This window comes from Podarcis filfolensis (assembly GCF_964270895.1).
Source record: "Podarcis filfolensis genome assembly, chromosome: 6".
Classification (NCBI taxonomy): domain Eukaryota; kingdom Metazoa; phylum Chordata; class Lepidosauria; order Squamata; family Lacertidae; genus Podarcis; species Podarcis filfolensis.
The window spans coordinates 5,889,697-5,917,407 of NC_139609.1; the positions used below are offsets into that span (position 1 = coordinate 5,889,697).

At 48.0% G+C, this 27,711-nt stretch overlaps 1 protein-coding gene across 5 annotated transcripts; it reads right to left on the bottom strand.

Annotated features, from left to right (window-relative positions):
• Positions 1-535: 535 nt before the first annotated feature.
• On the bottom strand, positions 536-26,550 carry NPHS2 (NPHS2 stomatin family member, podocin). Of its 5 annotated transcripts, none has more exons than XM_083621644.1 (9): positions 26,240-26,550; positions 22,963-23,324; positions 18,073-18,176; positions 16,535-16,607; positions 13,664-13,746; positions 6,837-7,040; positions 5,911-5,966; positions 4,089-4,167; positions 536-2,711 (listed from the first exon to the last, which is right to left on the bottom strand). In XM_083621644.1, exons 2-9 carry the CDS (start codon positions 23,249-23,251, stop codon positions 2,439-2,441), a joined length of 1,161 nt encoding a protein of 386 aa, XP_083477770.1. In that variant the 5' UTR covers positions 23,252-23,324; positions 26,240-26,550; the 3' UTR covers positions 536-2,438. The 5 variants fall into 5 exon arrangements, with proteins under 5 accessions (XP_083477770.1, XP_083477769.1, XP_083477772.1 ...); XM_083621643.1 differs by having other exon boundaries at positions 22,963-23,396; XM_083621646.1 differs by lacking the exon at positions 26,240-26,550 and having other exon boundaries at positions 536-1,654; positions 2,428-2,711; positions 22,963-23,633.
• Positions 26,551-27,711: the final 1,161 nt, after the last annotated feature.

Sequence of the window (27,711 nt, forward strand, 5' to 3'; positions counted from 1 at the left end):
TAATATTTATACCCTGCCCATTGGGCTTGGTTTTCCCAGCCACTCTGGGCGGCTTCCAGCAAAATATTAAAATACAATAGTGCATCACTCATTAAAAGCTTCCCTAAACAGGGCTGCCTTCAGATGTCTTCTAAAAGGAAATATATAGGAAATTATAGGAAATAATGCCTGTTTGCTTATTTTAGAAATATTTTTTAATACCAGAGGCCAGTGCCGGAGAAAGGAAGCACACTCCACCCACTAAAATAGTTAAAGGAAGAAAGGAAATTTGCACATTCAGATTATATTTATTATTATTACTTTAAAAAATATAATAGGCTGCTTTTCAGCCCAGAGTCTCCAAGGGTGATGTTAACAAAGTTCACATAATATCAGAGCACGTAGAAACCACAAAAAATACTAAAACAAGTAGCAGTGCGGCTGACAATAAGAACAGCAGACAAAATTTACCATTCTAAAAGCTCTTAGCAAGAGCTGATCAAGTAAGAAGGTTCCACCTGGCCCTGAATATATGTCGGATTTAGCACACGTTAGATGAATTTGTTGACTAGCTTGAGTTTATTCTTTTGCAGAATTTGCCATTTTGTGTTCAAAGTTTTTCTTTCGTTTTGATGGGAACAACAGAACAAGGGCTAAGCTCAAGTTGTGTTTGTGAGGAAGCCCCACTCCGGTCCTCCTGTGTTTTCCTTCCGCTCAGTAGAAACCACCCATTTGTTTTTTTGCTCCTTCCACTAAATCGTCTCTACTGAGTCTGAGACTCTTAGGCTGCTGATGGAACTGCCAGCCTGCTTTGTCCAGGCCCAGCCCAATCCTTGTCCCTCTGCTGAAAGAGACACAGATGGTGTCCCACCTCTGTTGGCTTTAATGATAGACGGGAAGGGAGGGCTACTCCCTGAGCCAATTAACAATTAAAGCAAACAGACAGCAAAGAGCTTTCGCAGCAAGTTCCCAAACTTCATTTGTGCTGTGCTGCTCACTTTCACTCTGTGAACTGCCTCAGGCAGGACACACCATTTTCAGGCCCAAGGAGGTGGGAGGACTGGCCTTAAGCTTCTTGCGCTCCACCACCAACACTTCTTATCTTTGTATCTTGCAATGGTACCTGCCTTTCGAAATAGGAACAAGGAACGGAATGACTAGAGAACAGGAACGCCCAACGGGTGAGCTTATTATCCAGCCCTTCATCCAAGATGTTAAAAGGAAACATGCAATAACTTTCTCCGTCCCTGTTGTTGTTTAGTCGTTTAGTTGTGTCCAATTCTTTGTGACCCCCTGGACCAGAGCATGCCAGGCACTTCTGTCTTCCACTGCCTCTCGCAGTTTGGTCAAACTCATGCTGGTAGCTTCGAGAACACTGTCCAACCATCTTGTCCTCTGTCGTCCCCTTCTCCTTGTGCCCTCCATCTTCCCAACATCAGGGTCTTTTCCAGGGAGTCTTCTCTTCTCATGAGGTGGCCAAAGTATTGGAGCCTCAGCTTCACGATCTGTCCTTCCAGTGAGCACTCAGGGCTGATTTCCTTAAGAATGGATAGGTTTGATCTTCTTGCAGTCCATGGGACTCTCAAGAGTCTCCTCCAGCACCAGAATTCAATAGCATCCATTCTTCGGCGATCAGCCTTCTTTATGGTCCAGCTCTCACTTCCATACATCACTACTGGGAAAACCATAGCTTTTACTATACGGACCTTTGTTGGCAAGGTGATGTCTCTACTGAGCAATTATGACTGGTTCAGGGTCACCCAGTGAGCTTTTCAGCAGCATAATAATTTGAACTCGGTATTGGATTTTAACTGGGAATAATATCACATGGGGGTGGTTAGATACCTAGTAAGCTTTGACTGTGCATCTAAAAATATAATGTGGAAACAAATACACATTTGAAAAAAATGGGGCTGGGATGCACTCCCCCCACACGGCTAGGACTGGCTGCAATTCCCTGTTTTATGCACTTGGTGGCAAAGCAGCCGCCCTCATCATATGTAGCCCAGCTGCTGACCTCTTAGTTCAGGAGTTTAAAAGTTGAAGCAGATTTAATTACAGGGGGCCCAATAGAGGATCAACCATGGCTACATCAGCTAGTTTGAAATGCAGATTATTCTGCCAAATTCCTGTAGTGGAGTGGCAAAATGTTTTCAGACCAAGGGCCACATTGCCTCATAAGCAGCCTCCAAGGGTCCGCATTCCAGTAGCGAATGGGGCCCAGGGCAAACGCGGGCAGAGCAACAGCTACGAATTTTGCCTTCATCCAGTAGGCAGTTCCTACACAGACTAACATCCCCTCTCTCATCCTCCATCCAGGTGAGTTCAAGGGCACATTTCAGCCAGGCAAAAACACTTCAGGAGGGTGCAAAGCAGGTGGGTACGAATTATGGACTAGGCAATAGGTTATGGCCTGAGGAGCTAGACAGAGAGGCCTAGATGCTGCACCTGGTTTAGTCCTACAACATTGGGGAATCCTTCGCCTTTGGAGCCTCTGGGTTGCTGGCGATATCTGAAGAGCGGTTGCAGCCTGTGGATTTCATGTTGTCTCCTGATGAAAGATTCATGAGGTCAAGGGGGAAAGGAAGAATAAAGGTGGACGGCTTCTCTGCAGACAGGCTTTGCAGCATGTGAAGGTAGCGGAGCTGGAGAGCAGCTGGTGTGTGGGAAAGGACCTCTGCTGCCACCTTCAGCGATTCGGAAGCAGCCTTTTCTCCTTCAGCAGCTATGACCTAGAACACAAGGTATTTAGAAGATCTTCCTTTCGGGCAGGAGGCAATGAAGTTTTACTCAGAGTAGACCCCTTGATATCAATGGGACTAACTTTGATGTGTTCAATAATCTCAGTAGGTCTGTTCTGAGTAAAACTTTGTTGAGTACCGCCCGTGGTTCCTTCTATAATGGTGCCCTTCAGTGTTGTAGAAGCAACGCTGTTCGTCAGCTAACGAAAACACGTTCTGCACAGCACTTAAAATGGTGCTACATTGAATGCTCACCCTCAGGGCCAAAAACCACCTCTAATGTTTCCTCAGAAGCAAGTTCAACTGAGTAAAAGCCCTCCAGTGTTAATTAGATAGTAATTATGTGCAGGTTCTGGGCGTTTGTTTCTTCCTGAGGTAATTTCCTCTTATTAGTCAGCATTTGTTCCTATTCGGAGGAGGGCAGGGATAAGTGATTTATTTCCTTGCATTTTTTTTCCTTTTTAGTAAAATAGCACTGTTTTCCTATAAAAAGTAATAAAATGGTGTGTGTGTGGGGGGGGGGAATAATGAAAAGAAACTTGTAATTAATTCCTACCACAGGGGAACAACTGGCTTATAAAGGAGAGCATCCGGACAATATCTTATTCAAGTGGCAGCCCATACTCCCCTGTCAATGGATTTGGATTTTCCCAAAATCTGGATAATCTATTAAAGGAAGAAAAGTCAATATAAAGTCACTTATTACCTGACTTTATATTGGATGTTTTGAAGTGTGTTACATGTGGTGATATTTTCCTGGGTGCCACATCGCTTCAATTTCCATTTTGTTTCCGACAGCCCAAAGGAAAGCATGCAGGGTTAGCGTGGAAGAAATTTATTTCATTCTTGTGCTGTGTAGAATTGAAACAGTCTGGAGCTTCCATTTTCCAGTGCAGCTCCCAAACAGCCTTCATGTTGTACCTCTTCCATCTCTTAGGTTTCCAGCCAAAGGAAATGGATTTACATTAAGTACCTATAAATTAACTAGTGCAAACAAGAAGGGCTCATTGCTTTAGATCAGGCATCCCCAAACTCGGCCCTCCAGATATTTTGGGACTACAATTTCCATCATCCCTGACCACTGGCTCTGTTAGCTAGGGATGATGGGAGTTGTAGTCCCAAAACATCTGGAGGGCTGAGTTTGGGGGTACCTGCTTTAGATTAACAAAAGCTGGATAACCAACAGAATTAGTTTTGACCGGTGACCCACTCCCATGTGCTGTGAGATGCAGGCAGAACCATGGCCAACGCTTGTCTGATTAGACCTGAAGAGAAGCAAGCTTGGGAGGACAGCATCTCTCTCCCATAGCTCCCTCCTGCCCATAGCTTCCAGTAATAAAAACACACCGTGTCAGTGTATTGCCTTACCCTCACTTTGGCCTGTCTCTGGGCTTCGGCTTGTGCAGCCAGTGACTCCTGAAGCTCCGTTGGCAACCGCACATCTTTACTGAAATTAATGAAATTAATGAAATCTGGGACTGCAGACCTAAATTGCAGACCTCATGTTACGTTTGCTTCATGATAGATTTTTTTCAGGATGCGTCCTGAGGTGACCCGGAAGTACCGGAAAGGGTTATTTCCGGGTTTCGCCGCTTGCGCATGCGCAGAAGCGCTAAATTGTGCTTCGCGCATGCGCACAAACACCAAATCGTGCTGCACACCTGCGCAGATACGGTGCTTCAGGTTGTGGGCTTTTCATGTTGCGAACGGGCCTCTGGAACGGATCCCGTTCGCAACCAGAGGTACCACTGTAAATGATTTTCTGTTTAAGAGCACAAGAGCCTGGCTGCTGGATCAGACCAATGGCCTATCTAGTACAGCACCCTTTTCTCACAGAGCCAACCAGATGCCTGTGCGAAGACTGCAAGCAGGACCTGAGCATGGCAGCACTCTGCCCACCTGTGATTGCCAGCAGCTGGTATGCAGAGGGTGGAGGGGAAATATAGCCACTGTGGTTAAGACAACCATTTAGCTCAGGAAGGAAACTTTGTACTACATCAGGGGGAAGAGAGTGCTAGCTGTAACCATGTATGGTTGGCTGGCCAACTGGCCAGCTAGTTATCAGGTTAAATGGGACCTTTGTCTTGGGTGCCAGCTGAAAAGCTAGTCATTGGCTGAATATCCCTCTCATTGCCACTCCTGAGTGGGCCTAGTCACTTGTTAGCAACTCTAGCGACATTTACATTGGCAGTGGGATGTATCCCTGTGTCAGATTCGTTCTCATTTGTTCTGTTAGGAAGGGGGACATTTGCCATTGCTGTGGGAATGCCCTGAAGAAGTTTTAAATGGTCCTAGGATGTCTTCCATGGCTGCATATATGCACAGACACTTCTCATAGCTCTGGAATCAGGAACCTGTTGCCCTCCCACTTTTGCTGAGCTCTGGCTCCCACCAACCCAATAAAACCTCAGCTTTTTTCATTCTGTTCCACTTCCCCGGCAGGATTGCAGAAGCAGCGGAAAACTGACAGACCAGGAAGGCTGAGCGATACATCTGGTTCACAGCTGCCTTTTCTGGATGGCGCCAAACTGATTCAGTGCTGGGATCAGGACAGGAGGCAATCCTTATTCTGCCCTCACTGTGATCAGTGAGAAGACATCCAAGGCTGCCTTGCTGCCAGAAGGGATGGGAGTAATTGGCCAGAGCCCTCCCTTCCCCGCACTTGGTGGGGCTGTGGAGCCAATTGCCACCTGGCAAGGAAAACTCCTCTCAGACACCCTTGCCTTGAGGATATCATAGCAAAATGGGAGCTCCTCAAAAGTTTAGTCCAAGGTGACTCTAAACAAATGGAGAGATGGTTAGCTGTAGCCTTTCTGGTCATATGTAGATCCATAAAACTGCAGGAACGGGGTAACTTTTGGTGCTCTGAGCTGCCAGTTTTTAAGCAGCTCCTCTTACATGACTGGTCATTGAAATCAACCCTTTTCAACCCCAGCCATGTCAAAACAGATGGGCAAAATGCTAGCTGTGCCTCTGCGAGAGACAGCAGCAGAGGGATAAAGTAGGAGGCCCACAAAATGGTGGCATATACCAGGGTGACCCCTATGCCCAGGGTTTGTTCAAGGGGAGAAATAACAAAAACTGATTACACTCGTAGGAGTGGCATTAACAATAGTGAAGCGTCTCGGAGACTCCTCTCCTGATATTTTGTCACCTGATTATTTCTGCAGATCTCACATTTCATACCTACATTTCTGTCCTTTCCACCTTGATCCCCCACTGACAGGTGATGGCGTCCACAGCCACCTGCAAAAAAAATGTCTTCTTATTTGGCAGCAGCTTTATATGATGGATGAGCAACTTAAAAATGCAAAAACAGCAGTGTCCTAACATCTCCAGTGAGAAGTGTTCTAGTAGTGATGGCTGTCTCCTTGATGCAAACCAAGGAGTAAAGCTACCCTGAGTTAGGTGAGCAAAGAGCTGTTCAGTAAAGGGTTACAGCTTTTTCAGACAGGTTCCCTTTTCTCCCACCTTGGCTACTAGCTGATCATAGGTCAATCCTTAATTTGTCAGATTCCTTTCTAAAGTTACCTAAACTGGAGCACAGTCTATTACCTTTTGTCTGCCCCAAACCTAACTGCCAATCATTTACTGGGCCACTTAAAGGTCTACTATGATAGGGAGAAAAAGGCCTCTCTAGCCACTCACTTCACTAAAAGGGCATGCAGTTAATCTTATATTTATAAAATTGTCTCTCCCTATCAACCAGAATAGACTAAGACAATGTGCAGTTCACAAAACATTACATTTATCACCATGGTATTCAAAGCATCACTTTCTAGTTTCTGCAAGCCAAGCTGTTCTTAAAGGCGCAGGAGACCACAGCAAGCTGGTTCACCTGGTCAGTTGGCAACCCTGTGTTTGGAGGCAGTATAGTGTCTGGTTGCCTGTTGTTGTTGTTTGAAAGGAAATGCTGCCCTGGGTGGATCTTGCAAGGCAGTTCTGAGTTTACGTACTGTAGAGCCACTTTCAGGAAGGAGAAGGTGCCCAATAGTCCTTTCATTGGCTACCATACCATTTCCCCAGTTCTGCTTGTAGCAGCCACTGGGCAAGCCTCCCACCTTGAGTGATGGACTTCCCCACCATGTCCTCTGTACAGCGCTATAGCCAACCCACCTTTATCTCCTGGCTGATGCTCTTCCTCTCCATCAGGATGTCTGTGAGCGACCGCTGTGCCAGAAAGCGCTTTGCGATGGTCGGCACGAGCAGCTGGATTGCCTTCGAGTGGTTGGCGAGGGTGGTCGTGACGAGTGTGGCATTCTCCATTCGATAGTAACAGATGGTATCTATTTCTAGACTTGCCATGTCCTTGGTTATGGTCTAGGGCAAGCAGAAGGCATTGTGTGACCATCCAATAGAACAGGGGTCGGCAACCTAAGGCCCATGGGCCACAAGCAGCCCACGGGGGTCGTTCAACCGACGAGTCCCGGTGTGCTGCACTAAATGGGCGCAGTGCGGCGCGGGGATGGCACCAGAAATCACATATGCGCATGCGCCGGAAATTGCGTCTGTGCAGACGCCAGAAATCGCAGGCGTGCGTACTTGCGCGCGCAATCTAGCCCACAGAGGGATCTCTGCTGGAGTGAACCAGCCCAGGTGAGGTAAACCTTGCTGACCCCTGCAACAGAATGTTATGAAAGCTGGGTGCCTGCCCCCGTCTGCCAAGTGGTGGCAAGAGCCCATGGGGTCCCAGGTACTCACCCAGGGTCTGTGTTCCTTTGGAGAATTGAAGACGCAGCAGAGACTGTTGTGGCTTTAAGAAATATGGTTTATTCACCTATTCACACCTTCAGTCTGCCTGGAGGGAGTCCAGGTCTTACTGCACAGTCATTTCAAGAGGGGTTTGTCCCCCACAGCAGTGTGGCCCTATAGCCCAAGGCATCTCTGTAGCCAGCCCTGCAGCCAGCCTACTCCAAAGATGGATCTCAGCTCTTCTTCCTGCTTTTCCTTCCAAGCAACCCTTGCTCAAAAATCCCTTTTCCTGTTGCCTCAAACACACACCCCATCACTTTGGTAACTTCTCATTCTCCAGTGGCCCAACAACACCTTTTGTTCTTCACTAAGCCAGCCAGGATGCTTTGTAGAAGCCAGCCCAGGGATTCTCTGTCTGGCACAGCTCTGCAGCTTGTTCTTTAATCCATATCCCAATTAATCAAAATCCTAGCATTTATTCATTCCTAGGGTTGTTGTTTTTCGGAGGGTCCCCCCAAATCCATAACAATAAAGTACAGTTTTGTCAATGGAAAATGTTATGTACTGAGTTGAATAGGATCCAAACTGCAGCAGTCTGAATGGTCCTAGAATAAAGGATTCAGAATGCAGCAGTCTGATTGGTCCTAGAACAATGCAGCAGCATGATTGGGTGGTTCCTGCCAACCAATCATACTGCTGCATTGTTCTAGGACCAATCAGACTGCTGCATTCTGAATCCTATTGTTCTAGGACCAATCAGACTGCTGCAGTTTGGAACCTATTCAACTCAGTACATAACACCCCTCCCCTCTAAGTTCCAGTCCTGCCCGGGAGGTCGCATTCATAGTCCTCGAGGTACGCCGGCGGCCTACGTGTGTGTTGCGGCCTGTGGTGTTCCCTGGTCCGGGGTTCAGGTTCTGGCTCGTGTTCCAAGGATGCTGGCTGTGATGGGCCTGTTTGGTCTGGCACAACCGGCTCGCTCAGTCGTGGTTCTGGTTCCGGTGTCCTTTCGGCCTTGCGGGTCCTCTCTGTATTTACTGATTCTGCCTCTCCTGCTGGCCCCTCCTGCTCTATGGGCCCCACTGCCCCTCTGTTCCCTTGGGACTCCTCTGACCTTTCCTCCTCCTGGTTTTCTCCCGGGAATCATCGCCGTATCTGGTCACAGCGGCGGCACCAGCATTGCCCCCCATCCGTTAGCACCTCGTACGACACGGGGCCAGTGACCCTGGTGACTGTGGCGGGTATCCATGCTGGGCCTGCCCCAAAATTCTTTGCGTACACTGGGTCCTGGGCCTCGAAGGTCCGGGGGTTCCTACCTTCCCCCACCACTACCTCATCCTGAGCTCTATTGGGGTGAAGGCGGTCCAATCTGATTGCAAGGCACTGACCCATTAGTAGTTCAGCGGGGCTCCGGCCAGTCGTTGAGCTGGGGGTGCTGTGCTGTGCTAGCAGGAATGTGGCAAGGCGGTACTCCCAATCCCCTTGCGTCATGCGGCGAAGGGTGTCCTTGGTGGTCCGCACCATGCGTTCTGCTTGGCCATTGGTGGCAGGGTGGAACGGCGCCGAACAGATGTGGCGGGTGGCGTTCTGCGCTGTGAAGGTTTGGAATTCTCCTGACGTAAATGCAGTCCCGTTGTCTGAGACGAGAGTGTCAGGGAGCCCGTGGGTTGCAAACAGCCTGCGTAGTACCCGGATAGCTGCGGATGTAGAAGTGGACGGTACCAGTGCGACTTCCAGCCATTTGGTGTAGGAGTCCACCACTATGAAGAATGTTTTCCCCTGAAAGGGGCCAGCGAAGTCCACATGCAGGCGTGACCATGGTGCTCGGGTGGACTCTCAGGACTGGACTGGGGCCCTTGGGGGATCGGGGCGGGATTCTTGGCAGGCCTGGCAGTGTTTGACCCAGGCCTCTATCTCTCTGTTGATCCCCGGCCACTACACATAACTCCTGGCAAGGGCCTTCATTCTTACTACCCCTGGGTGTGTCTCGTGTAGGGCTGTGAGGACCCTTTTGCGGAGGGGCTGGGGAACAGCGACCCTGCTTCCCCATAACAGGCACCCCTTGTGGGCCGACAGTTCATGTTTGCGGGTTGTGTAGCCAGCAAATTCTGGTCCAGGGCTGCTGCTGGGCCATCTCCTCCACACCCAGTCCAGGACCCGGGAGATGACCCTATCTTTCTTGGAATGGTGTGCAACTTCTTGTGCCTGAATGGGGCGGTCGGGAAGCAGCTCCAGGCTCATAACCTCTTGTGCAGGTGCTGGGTCGGGGCCTGTTTCTGGTAGCGGTAGCCTGCTGAGGGCGTCCGCATGGCCCATCGCCTTCCCCGGGTGGTGAATCAGTGCATACTGGTAGCTGGCAAGGAAATTTGACCACCTGAGGACGCGAGGAGACAGCACTTGGGGGGTCTGCTTTTCGGGGACAAACAAGCCAAGCAACGGCTTGTGGTCAGTCACCACGGTGAAGGGCCGCCCGTACAAGAAATCATGGAATTTTTTTACTCCCTTCACGATTGCCAGCCCCTCCTTGTCTATTTGCGAGTAGTTCCACTCAGTTGCGTTGAGTGTCTGGGAAAAGTATGCTACCGGTACCTCTCTTCCATCCGGGAGTTGGTGTCCCAGGACAGCGCCAATGCCATAGGGCGAGGCGTTGCATGCTAGCACCACCGGCAGCCTCTCGTCGAAGTGTGCCAAGACCGAGTTTGAGACAAGCAAGTCTTTGACTGCCTGGAATGCGGCCTCCTGGCGCTGGCCCCACACCCAAGGGGCCCGCTTGTCCAGGAGTCTGTGTAGGGGCTCCGCTACCGCCGCCTTGTGGGGAAGGAAGGAATGGTAAAAGTTCAATAGTCCCAAGAAGGCCTGAAGTTCAGTCTTGCTCTTGGGCGCTGGGGCATCACAAAGGGCCCGTACCTTGTCCCCAGTCGGGTGGACCCCTTCTGCGTCCACCATAAATCCCAGAAAGTCCACCTGAGGCACTCCTAGTAGACATTTTTCCCGCTTCACCTTGAGACCCGCCGTCTGGAAACGGTGCAGAACGGTGCGGAGGCAGTCCTCAAACTCCTCTGGTGTGGGCCCGGCAATCAACACATCATCGAAGAAGGGGGTGACGCCAGGAATCCCTTTAAGGAGTGAGTCCATTAGATTCTGGAATATGCCTGGTGCCACACTGACACCGAATTGCAGCCGCTTTACCCTGAACGCTCCTCTGTGCGTCACAATCGTCTGTGCCTCTGCTGTGGCCTCATCTACTGGCAGCTGTTGATATGCTTGGGCCAAGTCCAGCTTGCCAAAAATTTTCGACCCAGCCAGGGTGGCAAGGACATGGCTGACCACTGGCACTGGGTATGCATGGGCCGTGAGGGCCTTGTTTATGGTACATTTGTAGTCTGCGCAGATGCGGACCGAATCATTAGGCTTGACGGGTGTGACGATTGGGGTTTCCCAGGGGGCATTAGGCACCGGCTCCAGCACTCCTTGCTCCACGAGCCGGTCCAATTCCTCGTCTATATGGGGTTTCAGGGCGAACGGGACCCGGCGGGCCTTGAGCCTGACCGGTCGTACTGCGGGGTCAAGCTGTAGAGCAATGGGGGGGCTCGTATACTGTCCCAATTTCCCATCGAAAACCCCTGGAAATTCCTTGCATATGGCGTCCACGTCCACTTGTAAGGTAGTGTGGTTCACCCCGGTGATGGCTAGCCCGTGGTCCAAACCATGCCAATCCCAGTAAGCTAATGTAGGGGCCCTTGACCACAAGCAAGTCCAGTTGCCGCGTCCGCCCTCGGTATTGCACCCTGAAGGTCCCCACCCCCATTGTGGGGACCTTACGTTTCTGGAAGTCCCGGAGGGTGAATGGGGCCGGCCTGAGTTTGGGACCCCCAGTAGGACACAGTTTCCTTAAGGTCCTTGCCGAGATTATGGATAGAGTTGAACCTGTGTCAAGCTCCATGCGGCATGGGGCCCCCTCTATCTGTACCTCTACATAAATTTTCTCTACGTTGGGGTGGGGCAACTGGTATACCTGGAAGTCCGTGAGCTCCGTCGAGTTGCCTTGGTGCGTTGGGCCCCGGGACCTGGGGCTCTTGGATTGGTCATCTGATGCCTGGCGTCGGGTGGGCCGAGCTCGACACACCCGGGCGATGTGTCCCAATTTTCTGCACTGCCTGCACTCTGCATTGCGGAAACGGCAGGTCCTCCTCTCGTGACTTTCCCCGCAGCTTGCGCAGTTCCCTCCTTCTCGTTGAGGCAGCTGTGGTATGTGGGCTGCTTGAGCGTGCTGCTGTACTCGGTGCACCTCCTCCTTGTCAGATCCTGAGTCGTCGGTGAGGTCTTTGTGGTGGACCCTCGGTTGGGATGGAGGGCTCGGCCGTGTCTCTTGCGTCGACCTCTCCGCAGCTTCCGTTGCCAGGGCCTCCTCCAGAGCGACCTGGAACGTTAGGTCCTTCTTAGCGTAGAGGCGTCGTTGCAGCTTCTCATCCTTCAGGCCACCGACGAGGCAGTCACGAAGCATGTTCTCCAGCTCTGAGAAGTTGCAGAACCGGGCGGCTTGGCGGAGAGAGGTCACAAACCCAGTTATGGTTTCCCCAGGGGCTTGCCGCTTTGCGTAGAAGGCATTTTGACGAGCCAGCACTGAGGGCTGCGGCAAAAAGTGCCCCTTCAGCTGTTCCATTATTGTTTTGTATGGAACAGTAGCGACGTCTTCAGGTGCAAGGAGAGCCCGGGCGATTTCAAACGTCTCCTCTCCACAGATGCTGAAGAATATTGCCCTCTTCTTGGCGTCTTCTTCATCGGTGACCCCTTTGGCTTCTAGGAGGAAGGTGAAACAGGAGGTGTACGTTTCCCAGTCTCCAGATGCTGGGTTGAACGGCGAGAAGCTGCTGTCGGTTGCCATTCTGAGTTCCTTGTGTCCCGGAGCTGAAGCCTGGATACACGGTGCGAGGCAGCGGTGCGGCAGGTGGCGGTGTTGCGGTACTGTGTGTGGCAGTCAGCTCAGCGGGATCCCACCTTCGTCGCCAGTGAAATATACTCAGAGTCGCGAAGTGATTTCATGCTCTTTATTCAGCTCATAGTGGTGAGGAGGAATGAATGAAAGTCCCCTCAAAGTATCTGCTTTATATACATTATTTACACAATGGGCTGCACATGATTGGCTCATTCTGGAATTCTACTGTAAGCCAATCAGGTTGTGGATTCACTTATATCTGGAGCATGATTGGGTGCTTCCTGCCAACCAATCATACTGCTGCATTGTTCTAGGACCAATCAGACTGCTGCATTCTGAATCCTATTGTTCTAGGACTAATCAGACTGCTGCAGTTTGGATCCTATTCAACTCAGTACATAACACCGAAAAATAACAGGAAATCTGATTCCAGCCCTGGGCTGGACTGAGCTGTTTCTACATACCGTATTGGCCTAAATATAAGCCTCACCCCCCAAAACATTCCAGCCGTGGAAAGTTGAAAGTGCGGCTTAAATTTGCAACCTTACAAAAATGGGCTTTTACGATACTGCTGCTGAAACAGACGGTAAAACAGAACGGCTGTAAATGCCTACAGAATTTTAAGGGAGTGGCTTATATTCGGGTATTGTCCTTTTTTTCTCCCCCCCCCCAAATTTAAAGGTGTGGCTTATATTCGGGTGCAACTTATATTCAGGCCAATACGGTACAGTGGTACCTTGGTTTAAGAACAGTCCGGTTTAAGAACGATTTGGCTTACAAACTCTGCAAAACCGGAAATAGTGCTTCACCTCAGTCTAAGAACGGAATCTGAATGGTGGAAGGGCCTCGGCGACGGAAGGCCTCATTATGGAAAGTGCGCTTCGGTTTAAGAACAGTTTTGGTTTAAGAATGGACTTCTGGAATGGACTTAAGTTCGTAAACCGAGGTACCACTGTATTAACAAATAAACATCAGATTGTGTAGATTCCTAACCTTCGCTGGAGATTTCAGGGAATGAACCTGGGATGTTCCGCATGCAAAGCAGATGTTCTGTCACTGATTTACAGCCTTCCTTTACGTTAAGTAATCCTACAACTGTCCCGCTAGGTAGATCAGTATAATTATTGTGGGGCTGGGGGTGAGGCTGAGTCAAAATGGCATGCCGAAATGCAATGTAGTTAGTTCATAGACAAGGTGAGATTTGAACCAGGGGCTTCCTAATTAATTGGAATGGTGAACCTAAGTAAACTTCTACTGCATTTGCCTCCTGCAAACAAGCTCAAAGAGCAGAAGGGGCAGACTGTGTCTCTCTTACCTCATAGAAAGGGATCTCTAAGGTTTTGAGGCGAAGGTCTATTTTGTGGTAGGTGTCCAAACACGGCAGGAAAAGGAATAATCCTGTTTGGAGAAAGAGAACAGCAGCACTTGCAAGCTGGATGGTGTAAATAAAGAAGATAACTCACATTTCTTCGTGCAAAAGGTAATAGGCCTGGACTGAATAGGTAGAGAATCCAGCCTTTTTAGTTAGGCAGCAGTGCTTTTTTGGAATCTGAAGATGCAGAACCAGAGGTATGTGTCTCAAACATAGAATAAATATTAATAAATGCGCAGTTATCTAAATATATATAAACCATGTGTCTGAAATAGCACAGAGAGAGCAATCCTGAAGCCATTTTGACTCTCCCAATGACCTCAGATATTCCTCTGCAGTAAGGGAGGCAAGTGGGGAAAGTCTTCCCATTGTCTTTTTGCTTATGCATCCTGTCTTAAGGGCGTATTTGTGTCTGAATAGGGTTAGCCAGTGACCTGGTTTCAGGAACTAAAGTATTAACCATCACAAAAGAATGGCCAGACTGCCCAGGTAATGCAATCAGTGACCATTATCAGGTATCCTGGCAGACAGAATTTCTGCTGTAGACCACCTCCTATGATGTATGTATGATAATTTTGGGGTGGTCTTTGGCTAAGGGGGTTGGGCAATGTCAAAAGTACTTGCAGGTTCCTGCACATTTTTGTTCAGGGTCTCTTCCTCCTTGGCAGGAAGGGAGAGAACTTTGTTGCGACAGAAAAATAAATATCTGTCTTGCTTTCAACTGGATCCTGCCTCCATCCATTCTTCTCTGACCGCTCATGGACTTAGGGGACTTGGGCAGCAAAAGCCAATCCCCAATTTTTACATCAGTGTGTGTGAGAGAGAGAGATTGATCATGCATGTATACACAGACACAGTAATTTTAGTTTTGGTGCTGTTTCTGTTCAAACAGGTTTCTGAAGTGCTACAAATCTGAACAGGAACAATGGGGAGATGTTCTGACAAACTTTCTGGCCTCCAGTTTCAGACTTGTTCAAAGGAACCTAAAGCTGTTTATTTTTCCAGCCCGTGGGGTAAATGCTGATAACTTTGATCTCCTTGCTGATAACCTTGATCTCAATTGTGTCTTTGAGTTTAATTGACCCAACGGTGCTGGCTCACTCAGCAAAATTCTCTTTCTCATTCATCTGTCTGACAATCCTGAGTCATGATTGTCCTATTTCTTATAATGAGTGTTATTTGCCCTGAAGAAACTAGTGGTTTCATGGGCCCCATAATGGGCTCACAGTAGTGCCTGGGCATCGTCTGTCCTGCCTGGTCTCTTCATCCAAGCACTCTCCCTAAACTGTGCGTTCCTCACCTGTGCCTTTCTACAGCAGCCTGGCATCACCAGCTTGTTGCATTTCCCCTGCCTGAGTCTACATATATACATGGGGCACCTCTTCTCTCATCCCTTCACAAATGCGGACCAAAGGTAATGAACATTTGAAGTAGCCATAATCATAAAGCTTTACTAACTGATGTGCGCTTCAGCTTACCAGGTAGAGAATTTAACAAAGACCAGCATGTGACTTTGGAGGAGGAGAGGGGACAGTATCTTTCCTTCACGCAATGCTCATGGTAAAGTAAAGGTAAAGGGACCCCTGACCATTAGGTCCAGTCGTGACTCTGGGGTTGCGGCGCTCGTCTCGCTTTATTGCCCGAGGGAGCCAGCGTACAGCTTCCGGGTCATGTGTACACCATGACTAAGCCGCTTCTGGCGAACCAGAGCGGCGCACGGAAACACCGTTTACCTTCCCGCCGGAGCGGTACCTATTTATCTACTTGCACTTTGACGTGCTTCCGAACTGCTAGGTTGGCAAGAGCAGGGACCGAGCAACGGGAGCTCACCCTGTCGTGGGGATTCAAACCGCCGACCTTCCGATCGGCAAGTCCTAGGCTCTGTGGTTTAACCCACAGCGCCACCCGCGTCCCTATGCTCATGGTATATCTGTACAAAACTACACAGGCAATTGTTTCTCAACTCAGCCGTGGAAGGGTCCATCTAAATGTCAAGTTCAGCTTCTTGAGCACCAATAGTGCCATCCGCATGCAGGCCACTATGTGCAATGGCATGTAATGGGGGCAGGGAACCTTTTCCAGCCTGAGGGCTGCATTTCCTAATGGGCAAAAGTGGGAAGAGCAGCAGGTGGGGTTCCGACCTTTGCCTCACTGAAATGGAGCCTGCTGTTCAAATGTCAGAGAGGTCTGTGTGCACCCACACACATCTCTCCAAGCAGGCAAGCAACAACAGTTCCAGAGCTGGGTGGCGCACGTCTACTAAAGGGCACAGCCTGGGGTCAGAAGGTGCAGATTAGGGAGAGGAATTGCCTGGAAAGCCTTCCAAGAGCCAAGCAGAGCGGTTTGGAGGAAGGTATTTGGCTCCCTGGAGGGACGTGGGTGGCGCTGTGGTTTAAACCAGTGTGCCGCTTGGACTTGCCAGTTGGAAGGTTAGCGGTTCGAATCCCTGTGACAGGGTGAGCTCCCGTTGCTCGGTCCTAGCTCCTGCCAACCTAGCAGTTCAAAAGCACACCAGTGCAAGTAGATAAATAGGTACCGCTCCGGTGGGAAGGTAAACGGCATTTCCGTGCGCTGTTCTGGCTTTGCCAGAAGCGGCTTAGTCCTGCTGGCCACATGACCCGGAAAAACTGTCTGCGGAAGCGGACAAACGCCGGCTCCCTTGGCCTGTAGAGCGAGATGAGCGCCGCAACCCCAGAGTCGTTTGTGACTGGACTTAACTGTCAGGGGTCCCTTTACCTTTATTTGGCTCCCCAGAACTTCCCCAGCTGGTACATAACCTGAGGCTTCCTGAAAGGCTGATAGTTCTATACTTACCGGGCCCTCTGGGCCTTCCGCGAAGAAGGCGTCCAAATCGAAACAAAATGGCTCTTTCATACTCCCGTACAATCTGTCATGGAAAAATGGATGGTGGGAATCCGTAAGATAAAGCGGAACTACGTACCGTGTGGAAACCTCTGCTCTAAAAGCCCACGAGAACGGAAATGCCTGGTGCCGCCTGCTGCAGCAAATATAAAGTGATGACGGGCCTTTGTTGAGTGGGAAGAATCATCTTCTGTTTCACAGCCACCATGCATTTCAAGCACATTTCAAGTGCATGACTTTCCCCCAAGAATCCTGGGAAGTGGAATGCAGTTCCCAGCATCCATAACAAACAACTTTCCCCAGGATTTTGGAGGGGAAGGCACATGTTTTCAATGTAGGGTATGGATCAGTGTAGCATGTGAGGCTAAAGGGGCCTCCAGCTGGCCACCAGTGTTTGTGACTGAGGATTAAGAGAGATTCACTTGCTGTTTCTGGCTTAGTTTCTTAAAAACACCATGTGCAGAGGCTCTGGCCCGTGTGAGGAGTTGGCTGTCTGAAGGGGCCAGCAGTGGAAGGAACCAAACATTGTTATGCCTCATGTCTGATTGTGGGAGTGTTTGCACAGTGTTTGCCACAGTCTACACCTACATGCTATCTTCTTCCCTGCAAGTCAAGCCACCACAAGGAATGTTTGTAAGTTGCATGACCAACTGCAAAAGAAAACAGGGCTTTTGTATCTTTTTAGAGTTGTACAGAAAGGGGAATCGTGGCAAGTACAATTAATTGCGCTCCTGAATGACAAACTCCACCTTGCAAAAATCCCCCATTCTGCAAAGTTATTAAAGGTACAGAGGCCCCATCCTTTCATCTTCAGGCATTCTGCCAGCTTCTTTTATTCTCTTCACTTTTTTTAAACTCAGAAGGGAAATGTAGAAGAAAGCTGAATAAATGCAAGTGGCATTATTTCTAAGGTAAGCTCTTTCAGCCTACCTAGATTATTCCAAAGTACCCTGTTTATGTAAGGTGGTGTAGAATAGCTTCTACATCTGAAAGGAGAAACGATTACAAATGAGAACAATTCTAGTAGATCTTGGGCATATAAATGAAACGGAAGCAAAATTAATTATCGTTATCTCTGCCTCCAAGTAGCAGTAATTGAAATGCACCTTGAGGTGAAAGAAGACAAGTGGGCAGTAGTACTTTTATTCACAATATGGGTAATTTAGAACATGATAAAATAGATGAGGGAGACTGCTGTGAGCAGGAAGGAGACCTCTTGGCTTTGTGAAGACTTTGGTATTCAGATTGTAAGTTATGGAAGAATTAGTGTTTAGTGTTATCTGAGGTCTAGATATGGATGCTTCACTCACATCAGTTTGGAACTACTTGTTTACTTACACAGCACCTTTGTAAAACCTCATTCGCACTGAGTCGTACACATAGCAGTGTGTGTGAATGAGAGATGCTTGGTCTTCTGTCTGGGCCTGTACGCGAACTCTGGAAATAGATAAATTGTAGTTCCTGCACGTGCAATAGCCCGAATGACTTACCTTCATGCAGAACCAGATGGAAATGGGGAACGTGACTATGAGGAGGAGCAGAGAAAGGATGACAAGAAGCCACTCACAAATGCCCAGGCCTGGAGACTTTGTACCTGCAGGGGAACAGATAAAGAGTAGGTGACGGAACAGGGTCATTCCCATAGATGGAAACCTGCCTGTGTCATTGAACAAATCGGATGCTCAATAAATATTGAGGTTGAATGTAGCCTGACTGGCTTGGGCTATTTTGGAAATAGGGTAAAAAAGTGGAGAAAGAATTGAGATAAAATGCCCAGCTTCCACGGGAACCACCTTATGTTTGGTAACAGCTCTATTCTCACACTAAGAATTATTTATTAACCCTTGTGTAAAGTTGGAGGCTCTTCTTTGCCACCTCTATGCAGTATTTATTTATTCTAATAGCCAAACCTGTACTGGATTCTTAAACATGTGTGCTAAATTATGCCCACTCACCACACCTCTTAGCGATGGGTGCTGCAAATTTTAAATGGGTGGGTCTGTTGCTGATTCCACAGCATACACAGGGAGCCACTGCCAAGCAAATGGCGCATGGCCTCTTTTGTTCCACTAAGGGCATGCATTATCAGGTTGTGGAAGATGTCATGTCAAAAGAAATAAGATAGTGGCCAGCAATTGCCCCTCAAATGCCCAGATAAAGCCCAGAAAAATCCTGTTGGCCTAGGCCTTTAATTGTATTTAGTCTATAAAATGGTAGCTTCTCATGCCTACTTATGCCAAAACATCGCTGTGTGAGAATTGTTACCTTCTCTGTAAGCTTTTGCCAATCTCATGCTGACACCTTGAATAAGGAGTCTGGCTAGCCTTGGAAATTATCTTTGTTGACTTGGTTGCCAAATTTTTGTCAGTCTTTTGCTCTTGTGGGAAGTTGATGTGTTACCCGAACCACCAGCTGTGACTTACTCTGGTGGGACCCTGATATATAACCCAAACACCAGATGTTGCTTAGGCAACTTGAACTGTATAGACGTCTCAAAAGCTTTATGATAGCAGAGATCCAGAACCTGCAGGCTAATTTGGAAAGTGCTGCATGCTAGCTCCATCTCAGTCTCTTTTTTTTGGGGGGGGGGGGTGTCACACCTGTTACCAGGGCCGGCCCAATACATTTCAGCACCTGGTGGAATACCAGGATAGAAATATAATATTAATACAAGACTGTGACTGTCAGGACCCAGTCCTTTGTAGTTCTTTTAGGAAAGTAATTCAACAAAGGAAGTCCAGATGACCTAGGATTGTCTGGTCTCTTGAAGCCAGACTTGGAGATGAAGGAAGTGGCGACTGGCAGATTGGCAGGGTAAAAGATTATGTGGATGGCACCTACCTGGTCTAGGGAAGAGCCTAGTGGTGCCACCAGGTAGAGCCAATGGGTACAGTGTGGCAGAGTCAGTGCCAAAACATCCAAACCCAATGAGAAAACAATATAGAATCCCTTAGATTCTGGCTAGACCTCTCCTGAGACCAGGCAACCCTACCTGACACAAATTCTGAGCATCCCAGCGAGACTTAACATTAACATTTGAGAGGGACCGTATGAATTATCCCTGGATTTGGGGGGATCTGCTAGTGTTCTTTTAAAAATCAGGACTGGAGTTCCTGCTTGCGCTTCCCAAGAGACCAGAACTGGAGCATGCTGGGTTTGGGGGCTTCAAAAGAGAAACCAGGACAAACACAGAGCAACAGAAGTAATAATAGCATTCTGTTTATCATGGTAGACAGCCAGATGTCTATGGAAGCTATTAGCACAGCAGCATCCCTTATCTGAGGAAGGCCAGAATTAGGTGGTAGAGCATCTGCTATGAATGCAGATGGTTTGAGATTGTGAGGCTGGGAGAGATCCCAACGTCAAAACTTCAGAGAGATGCTGCCAGCCAGTGTAGACTACTGAGCCAGGTAGCTAGCAGCTTCCTATTCCTTTCTGAAGCCTGGTGCCGGGAGGCCTGATCGTGTAGTCTGGGACTTGGGTGGGCTTTCTGCCAATCTTGCTTGCTAGAATAGCCTTTCCTTACTTGTTTTGCTAAGCTTAATTAATCACAGGCAGCCAGATGGCGGGGAGGGCTGTTGTCAGCACCTGGCATCCTTGGGCAGCCGCTACCACAATGCCTGATATTTTAAGCCCTGCAGTAAATGTTATCCAGTGTTCTGATCATGCCTGGGCAGTTATGTCTCGCTGCCATATACCGTATTTTTTGCACCATAACACTCACTTTTTTCCTCCTAGAAAGTAAGGGGAAATGTCTGTGCGTGTTATGGAGGGAATGCCTACGGGTGGCAGGGGGGGCGGGGATCTGCTGCAGTCATGAGCAGAGGATCCATGGTTCCCCTTCCTTCCCTCCTCCGTGGCTCGCTTTGAAACAGCAAAGCGGGAGAAGAGCCGCGGAGTGGGGAGGAGAGAGGGACAGAGAGCCTGCTTCTTTAAAGGAGCAAAGCGGGAGAGGAGAGGAGCCTTCTCCCCTTAAACCCCTCTTCTGCATTATTAGCAGCATCCTTCTCCACACACCCCACGCGTGCTCCTTGTCCCTTGAGTGCTTTTCCTTCCCTCCCCACTTAAAACGTGGTTACAAAGCACGGATCCACATGGATCCTCAGGATTTTTGCATTGGGCTACTCCAAACTCACTGTCAGATCACGTGTCTGTGGCCACAGCATGAACCACAAAAATCATACATCCACTGCTTCGTTTAGAATATTTTTTTTCTTGTTTTCCTCCTCTAAAAACTACGTGCGTGTTATGGTCGGGTGCGTGTTATAGAGCGAAAAATACGGTAATTTTCCCACAATGCCTCAGAGCAGCACTACATCAGCAGGAACTTAAAAAGGCAGTTAGACTCAGAAGCAATGGAAAGGGATCTTGCCAGAGGGTGCTTTGCATGGGGCCAGCTCAAACCTGGAGCAAGCCCCAGAAGATGGATCCAACAGTCAAGTTCAAATGTCACAGTTGAATCCATACATGAGCCCCCTCCTTCCCATTTTCACACCTGGGCAACTCCATTGGGAGATTTGACTTCTGACCTACCATTAAAAAATGCCTCTAATTTGCACTCACAGGAGACGCTGTGAACAATATGAAGTGTACTTAATTAGCTACTACATGTGGGACCCTTGCATAAATGGAATGTGATGGCATTGTGTTACCTTTAATCTTACTGGGTAAACACTGTAAGATGATGCAGGCCACTGTTGTTGGTACTATGGTCATGTATCCTACTTTACAGAAGACAATCCTCTGTTTGAAGACTTGTGAGAGGATAGCTCTCTATTTGAAGGTGCCCTGTATGTGCAAGGGTCCCAGCTCCAGGCCTGGTTTTGAAGTTAAAGCACCATTAGAAAGGTGAGCAAGCCCTGAAGTTCCCCGCCATCAATTGTTACCTGATCTAGTCTTCCCTACTATGGAGAGATGTACCAAATTTAAATTATGGCAGTTATTTCTAAATGCACATCTATATGCCAATGTTATATTCACACTCTGTGATTATTTGTGCCCCCTTTTTGGTGATGCATTTCCTACCTTTTTTTGGCAAAATGTAAGTGGCCACCTTATGCAGCCGCAGTCTTCTTCAGACTAGTATTTGGCGCTGTGGTCTAAACCACAGAGCCTAGGTGTCAGAGCTACCCTAGGTCCCAGCTCACAAAGGACCAACGCTGCTTCGTTGTTAAGTACAAAACTCTTTATTGAAGTTCAGTTTCACTTCCAGAGCCGCAGCGCGCAGCTCTACGTCTCAACCGTTAGACCGCTGATGCTCCGTCTGAGTCTCCTCCCCCTTGACACCAATTTAAGATTCTAGCCTTGCTCCACCTTTTCCGCTGCTCTTTCCTCCTCTGGGTCCGCCTGCCCACCGGGGTCTCGCCCTTTCTAGCCTCCTCTGACGCTGATTCCCCTGAGCCTTCTCCCTCCCTCCGGCGGGCTTTAGGAGCTGGTTCCCCATCCGGGTCTCCTGCTGTCCCGCGCGCCTGCACATTTGAACTTGGCGCGCGCGCCCAGCCAGCAGCTTTCCTCCTGACCGTTTCACTGCTGCTGTCACTGCTTCCCCCTTCGGGGGGGGGGGCTAGCTGCAACTGACCTCCCTTCCGTTCCTCCACTCTCCGATGGAGGCGTGGTCAGCCCTGACTCCCTCTCTGGAGGAGACGCTGGCCCTGACACATGTGACTCTTCCCCCCCACTACGCTCTGGTGGGGAAACTGGTCCCGATCCTCCACTGCTGTTTTGGGGTTCCCCTCTGGCTCCTTGTTTCTGGTGCGTCCCCCCTGGGACCCCCCTTGCCCTGACCATCGGCGCCCCCTTCTGGGAATCTTCTGATTCGCTGGAGAAGCTCATGGAATCTCTCGGGCCACTGTCATACTCCCCTACGCTGCCCTCGGATTCTTCCCCTTCGCTCTCCAATTCCTCTCTCCCCAGTGCTCCTGCTCCTGATTCCCTGACACTAGGGCTTGCTGATTGGAAGGTCGGCAGTTTGAATCCCCGCAACAGGGTGAGCTCCCATTGTTAGGTCCCAGCTCCTGCCAACCTAGCAGTTCGAAAGCACGTCAAGTGCAAGTAGATAAATAGGTACCGCTCCAGAGGGAAGGTAAACGGTGTTTCCGTGCGCTGCTCTGGTTCGCCAGAAGCGGCTTAGTCATGCTGGCCACATGACCCAGAAGCTGTCTGTGGACAAACGCTGGCTCCCTTGGCCAGTAAAGCGAGATGAGCGCCGCAACCCCAGAGTCATCCGCGACTGGACCTAGTGGTCAGGGGTACCTTTACCTTTACAGCAGGACACAGTAGATTCAAACTCTGGCATAGTAAGAAAAGCTCAGTGGGGTCATTCTGGAGCCCTTCTGAGCTCCCCGTGCTCTTGCATGCCCCTTAACTACTTCCCCCCTTACCTTCCTCCTGCTTCTCGCTTTCAAGCAAGGCCATCACCTCCATTTCCTCCTCAAACGACACGACATCATCCACATCCACCACTGTGGAAGTGTGGACTTGGTTGTCTGCCTGAAGGCTGCTCTGGGTCTCCTTTTCCCTCTTCCTTCTCCCTAACTCCTGCTGCCTCTCTTTGCTAGCCTTCCGGCTGTGTTCCACTTTGTCCTTCTTCCTGCCATCTTGAGTGGCCTGCTCTCTGCTTCTCCCGCGGTGCTCCCTAGAAGAGCTCTGCGGTTTCTTTTCTGCCCTCATTTAGGGAGCCTGTGCTAAGGGAAAGCAACTCTTCGCTGAGGATGTGGGAGTCTGTGCTGCCTGGCCATTTATCCTGTCCAAAAGGGAGGGCCAGAGAGGGGAAAGCCATTACCCAGGAGGAGGATGTTTATTTGCGCCACTGGAGCTATTGGACAATGAAATCAGTCAAAATTATGAGCATCATAGAATCAGCAAAACTTACAGCAGTGGTAAGAGGCCAATCAGACCAAAAACTGATAGAGGAGTGGACTAGCGTGAAGGAATACATCAAAAAACATTGTTCAGGTATTAACATATCAATATGCAATGGATGAAACTTATAGAGTAAAAAATTAAGAAGAAATGGGTATAAGATGAGATAGTCAAAAATAATATTGATAACACAGCGAAAAGAAGAAAATAAGGAAGAAGTCACATATAGGTGGAGGGAAGTCAAAATTTATGTCTGTATGTTTACTTTGTATGTTTGTTTTCTTTTTTTGTAATCTAAGTTGAGAAGGTGTATGTATCTATGTATAATAAGTGTGTTTAGTGTTATGGTTTGTGTTTGTAAGTATTGCATTTATCAATACAGTAAAAGTTTTTAAAAAAAGGTTTTGAGCATCATATGCTGTGACTAAAATGAGAGGATCCTGCTGCACATTAATATCAATGTATTGTGGTATACATTATTTATGTATAAGACTTTTTTACCCTGCTCTTCACCATAAGGTCCCAAGGTGAGTTATGACAATAGAATCATTACATTTTTAAAAATTAGTAAAACAGTTCAAAACACAAGTGTAGATTAAACAAAAGAGACGGGTCTCTCAAAACAAGACCTAAACTTCCAAATATGCTTCCACAGCCTTGAATCTGATCCATTATGAAATCATTTGTTTTATATATGTGTGCAACTCCCCTTTCAATCCAATCAATGTGGTGTTGGAAAGGCAGAACCCACAGAGTAGGTGGGGTGAACTGGAGGTGCAAGCACATTACCATTAGGAAAAATATATCAATTTTTCAGATTTTATGGGACATGAAGCAGTGTTAGAACAGGATAAATAGGGGACCACTAACCCAGGTGTCCTCCAGGTTTGTTTGTTTTTTTGGACTACCACTCTGGTTAGCCAGCACCTGCTAACAGGGGCTGATGGAAGTTATAGTCTAAAACAGCCAGAGAAAACCAGGTTGCAAAGGGTTGCTGAAGAACAATCACAAGAGCAGGGTAGTCGTTGTTCCTGATGCAAATTACAGGTCCCAGATCTCATGTCAGGAATATAGTTCCTTGAGGTAAACCATGTGGAGAAGAAATAGTGTCCAACGTTTCTTAGCTGTGATACCTCAACTCTAGAATGCCCTCTCCTCTCAGATACAAGTAGCACCAGCATTGACGGTCTTCCGATGCCAAATAAAAAATATTATAAAAAGGAGGTTTGCAGATTAGGGGTGCTTCTGCATCCTGCTCTGTCACTGGAGGCTCAGGTAGCTAGAAGTGGCTAGAAGTGCCTTTTACCAACTGTGGCTGGTTCAACAGCTATGGCTATTCCTGCACTGGGAATGCCGTGCCACAATAGTTCATTTGCTGATCGCTTCAAGACTGGATTACAGCAATGTGCTCTGTGTGGGGCTTCTCTTGTGCTGGATCTGGAAACTGTAGCTAATGCAGAATGCTGCAGCACGATTGCTGACAGGAGTGAGGCCTCGTAAGCACATACACCTGGGCTCAGAGACCTGCATGGGTTGCTGATATGCTACCAGGCCAGGTTCATTAGAATGAAAAGCACTTAACAACTTGGGACCAGTTTACCTACAAGATCGCCTTACCCCCCCACATGCCCACTCAACTGTTTTGATTGGCAGAAGCGGCACTATACAGGTGCCACATAATACCTGTTCCGCATTCGATCATTTAGTGGCAGCACTGGCACTGTGGAACTTCCTGCCTATTGAGATCAAGCAGGTGCATTCACTGCACTCTTTTAGATGCCTGCTAAAAACATTCTTTCCTAGACATGCTTACCAAGGTGCTTAGAAAATTGAGGTAATTTTAATCTGTGTTACTATTTTAACTTTTGTATGTTTTGAAATAGGGTCAATTTTTTTTCTTGATTTTCTTGTTTTATATTTTTGAAAACCTCCTTGAGGCTTCCTACAACCAAACGGTGTGCAGATTTTATGAAATAAATAAACCATAAAAATATATCACAGCAGTTTGCAACAACATAAAAACATAAAACCATGATATGTGGCCTTTGACTTGGGTGATGTAATTACGTATGTTGTATTTACATGAAATAGTGCTTTTTTGTATTTTAATGCTTCTTGCTCTCGGATTGTGTGAAAAAAGAGTTGTAAACAATTTAAATAAATAAAAATATTTCACTGATGAGACTAGGCACGCGGCTAAGACCCCAATCATTATTATAAGGATCACGGCCTGAGCCTCCCCCACCTCCCATTTTACTTCTTCCTGCTGTATTTGTTTACTCTTCAAGCTTTTGAAATTAGCACTGGCTTAGTAATAATCATCATGGTGCGTGCAGAAGAAAATGAACGGGACTGCAGGAGGTAACCTTGTGTTATTTTTGCCCCCTCCTTGAATTCCTTTGTAATTAGAAATGTGTGCCACTCTGCTAAGTAAGCACAAGTGACTCGGCTTTTTAAAACCCCCTTGTGTAAGCAGTTTAGAAAAAGTAAAGAGTTCTACTCTTACAGGTGGTGGTGACTAAGCAATTTAAACAGCGAAGCAGTTGGCACTGAGCACTGTGCAGAGCGCAATGCTGAGGTGAAGGCATGACCACAAATATTGCACCTAGTCAAAATGAATGTTTTGACAAAATACAAAGGTCTCACCTGTGAGCCGCACAATGCCATGCCTGCCACACAAGCTTCCATGCCACAGCACACAAAGCGTAACAGCACACACATTAACCATAGCTGTCATCTTTCAGATTTGAAAATAAGGGATCAGCAGCCTCCAAAATAAGGGATCAGCAGCCTCACCTGTCCCGGGGACAGTCTATGGGATATCTAACAATCCGGGATAGCAGCAGGAAACGGCACTGGAACAAGGGAATTTCCTGCAAAAAAAGGGAAGGTTGACAGCTATGCACATTAACGGGTCTGTTGCTATGTCAGAAAGATGAAATGGTACACTTGGGGGCAAGCAGGGTCAACAAACTTTTTCAGAAGGGGGCCAGTCCACCGTCCCTCAGACCTGGTGGGGGGGCCAGACTATATTTTGAAAAAATAAATAAATGAACGAATTCCTATGCCCCACAAATAACCCAGATGCATTTTAAATACAGTGGTACCTCTGGTTACGTACTTAATTCGTTCCAGAGGTCTGTTCTTAACCTGAAACTGTTCTTAACCTGAAGCACCACTTTAGCTAATGGGGCCTCCTGCCGCTGCTGCGCCGCTGCTGCACGATTTCTGTTCTCATCCTGAAGCAAAGTTCTTAACCTGAAGCACTATTTCTGGGTTAGTGGAGTCTGTAACCTGAAGCATATGTAACCTGAAGCGTATGTAACCCGAGGTACCACTGTAAAAGGACACATTTTACTCATGTAAAAACACTGATTCCTGGACCGTGCACAGGCCAGATTTAGAAGGCGATTGGGCCAGATGTGGCCCACGGGCCTTAGGTTGCCTATCCGTGGGGATAGGGATTACCAGAGAATAGAGCTGGTGTCTCTCTGTCGCTCTGCCTCTTGGTCCGCATTAGCCTCATCCTGCCTTTGAAGCGCATGCAAAACATCCCTTGAAGAATTCTGGGCCGTGTAGTTTACACCTCAGAGTTACAATTCCCAGCAACCCTTAACAAACTACATTGTCCAGAATTATCTGAGGGAAATGAATTGATAATGGGTGAAAATATAGAGTTATAATATGTTAAGAGACAGAGTTAAGATAAAATGAATGAGGGTAAGGATTTGCTGATTTGATTATTTAAATGGGAATACAAAAAGGGGAGGTGTGAGAAGGAAACAAGCTAATGAGTTTAAAGTTACAAAAAACGGATTTGTTTTTAATTCTTTTTTAGCTGTTTGTCTTTTGATTCCTTTTTTTCTTTTTCATGTATTTTTCTACGTTCTTTTTTTTTGTATCTTTTTCTTTTTATATGACCTCTTTTTACATTTTGTAAACTTATGTTTTTGTAAAACTTCAATAAATATAAAAAAACAACAGAATTATCTGAGGGAAAGAATGCTTCAGAGGGGCGATGGAATACTGAGAACTCATTTACTTTGGCAGCATAGCTGCAGTGCTTCACCTGCTCCAAACTTTTTCACATTATTATTATTATTATTATTATTATTATTATTATTATTATTATTGCGTCATGCCCCTCACTCAAGCCCCCAGCCCAGTTCACAAACACACTGACCGGTATCCCCCCCAGGCCAGTCCCCTCCTTCCCCCGCTTTCTCCTCAGGCCGGCCAGGGCGTCGCGTGGAGCGGCCGCCCGTGAG

Bases quoted from the DNA above. Each gene is read 5' to 3' on its own strand.
- NPHS2 (XM_083621644.1), bottom strand. From the start codon at position 23,251: ATGAGGGCAGAAAAGAAACCGCAGAGCTCTTCTAGGGAGCACCGCGGG. The intron at 16,608-18,072 runs GTAAGTCATTCG...TTTCCATGACAG, and splicing joins CCATCTGGTTCTGCATGAAG to ATTGTACGGGAGTATGAAAG. The intron at 13,747-16,534 runs GTAAGTATAGAA...TTCTCCAAACAG, and splicing joins CGGAAGGCCCAGAGGGCCCG to GATTATTCCTTTTCCTGCCG.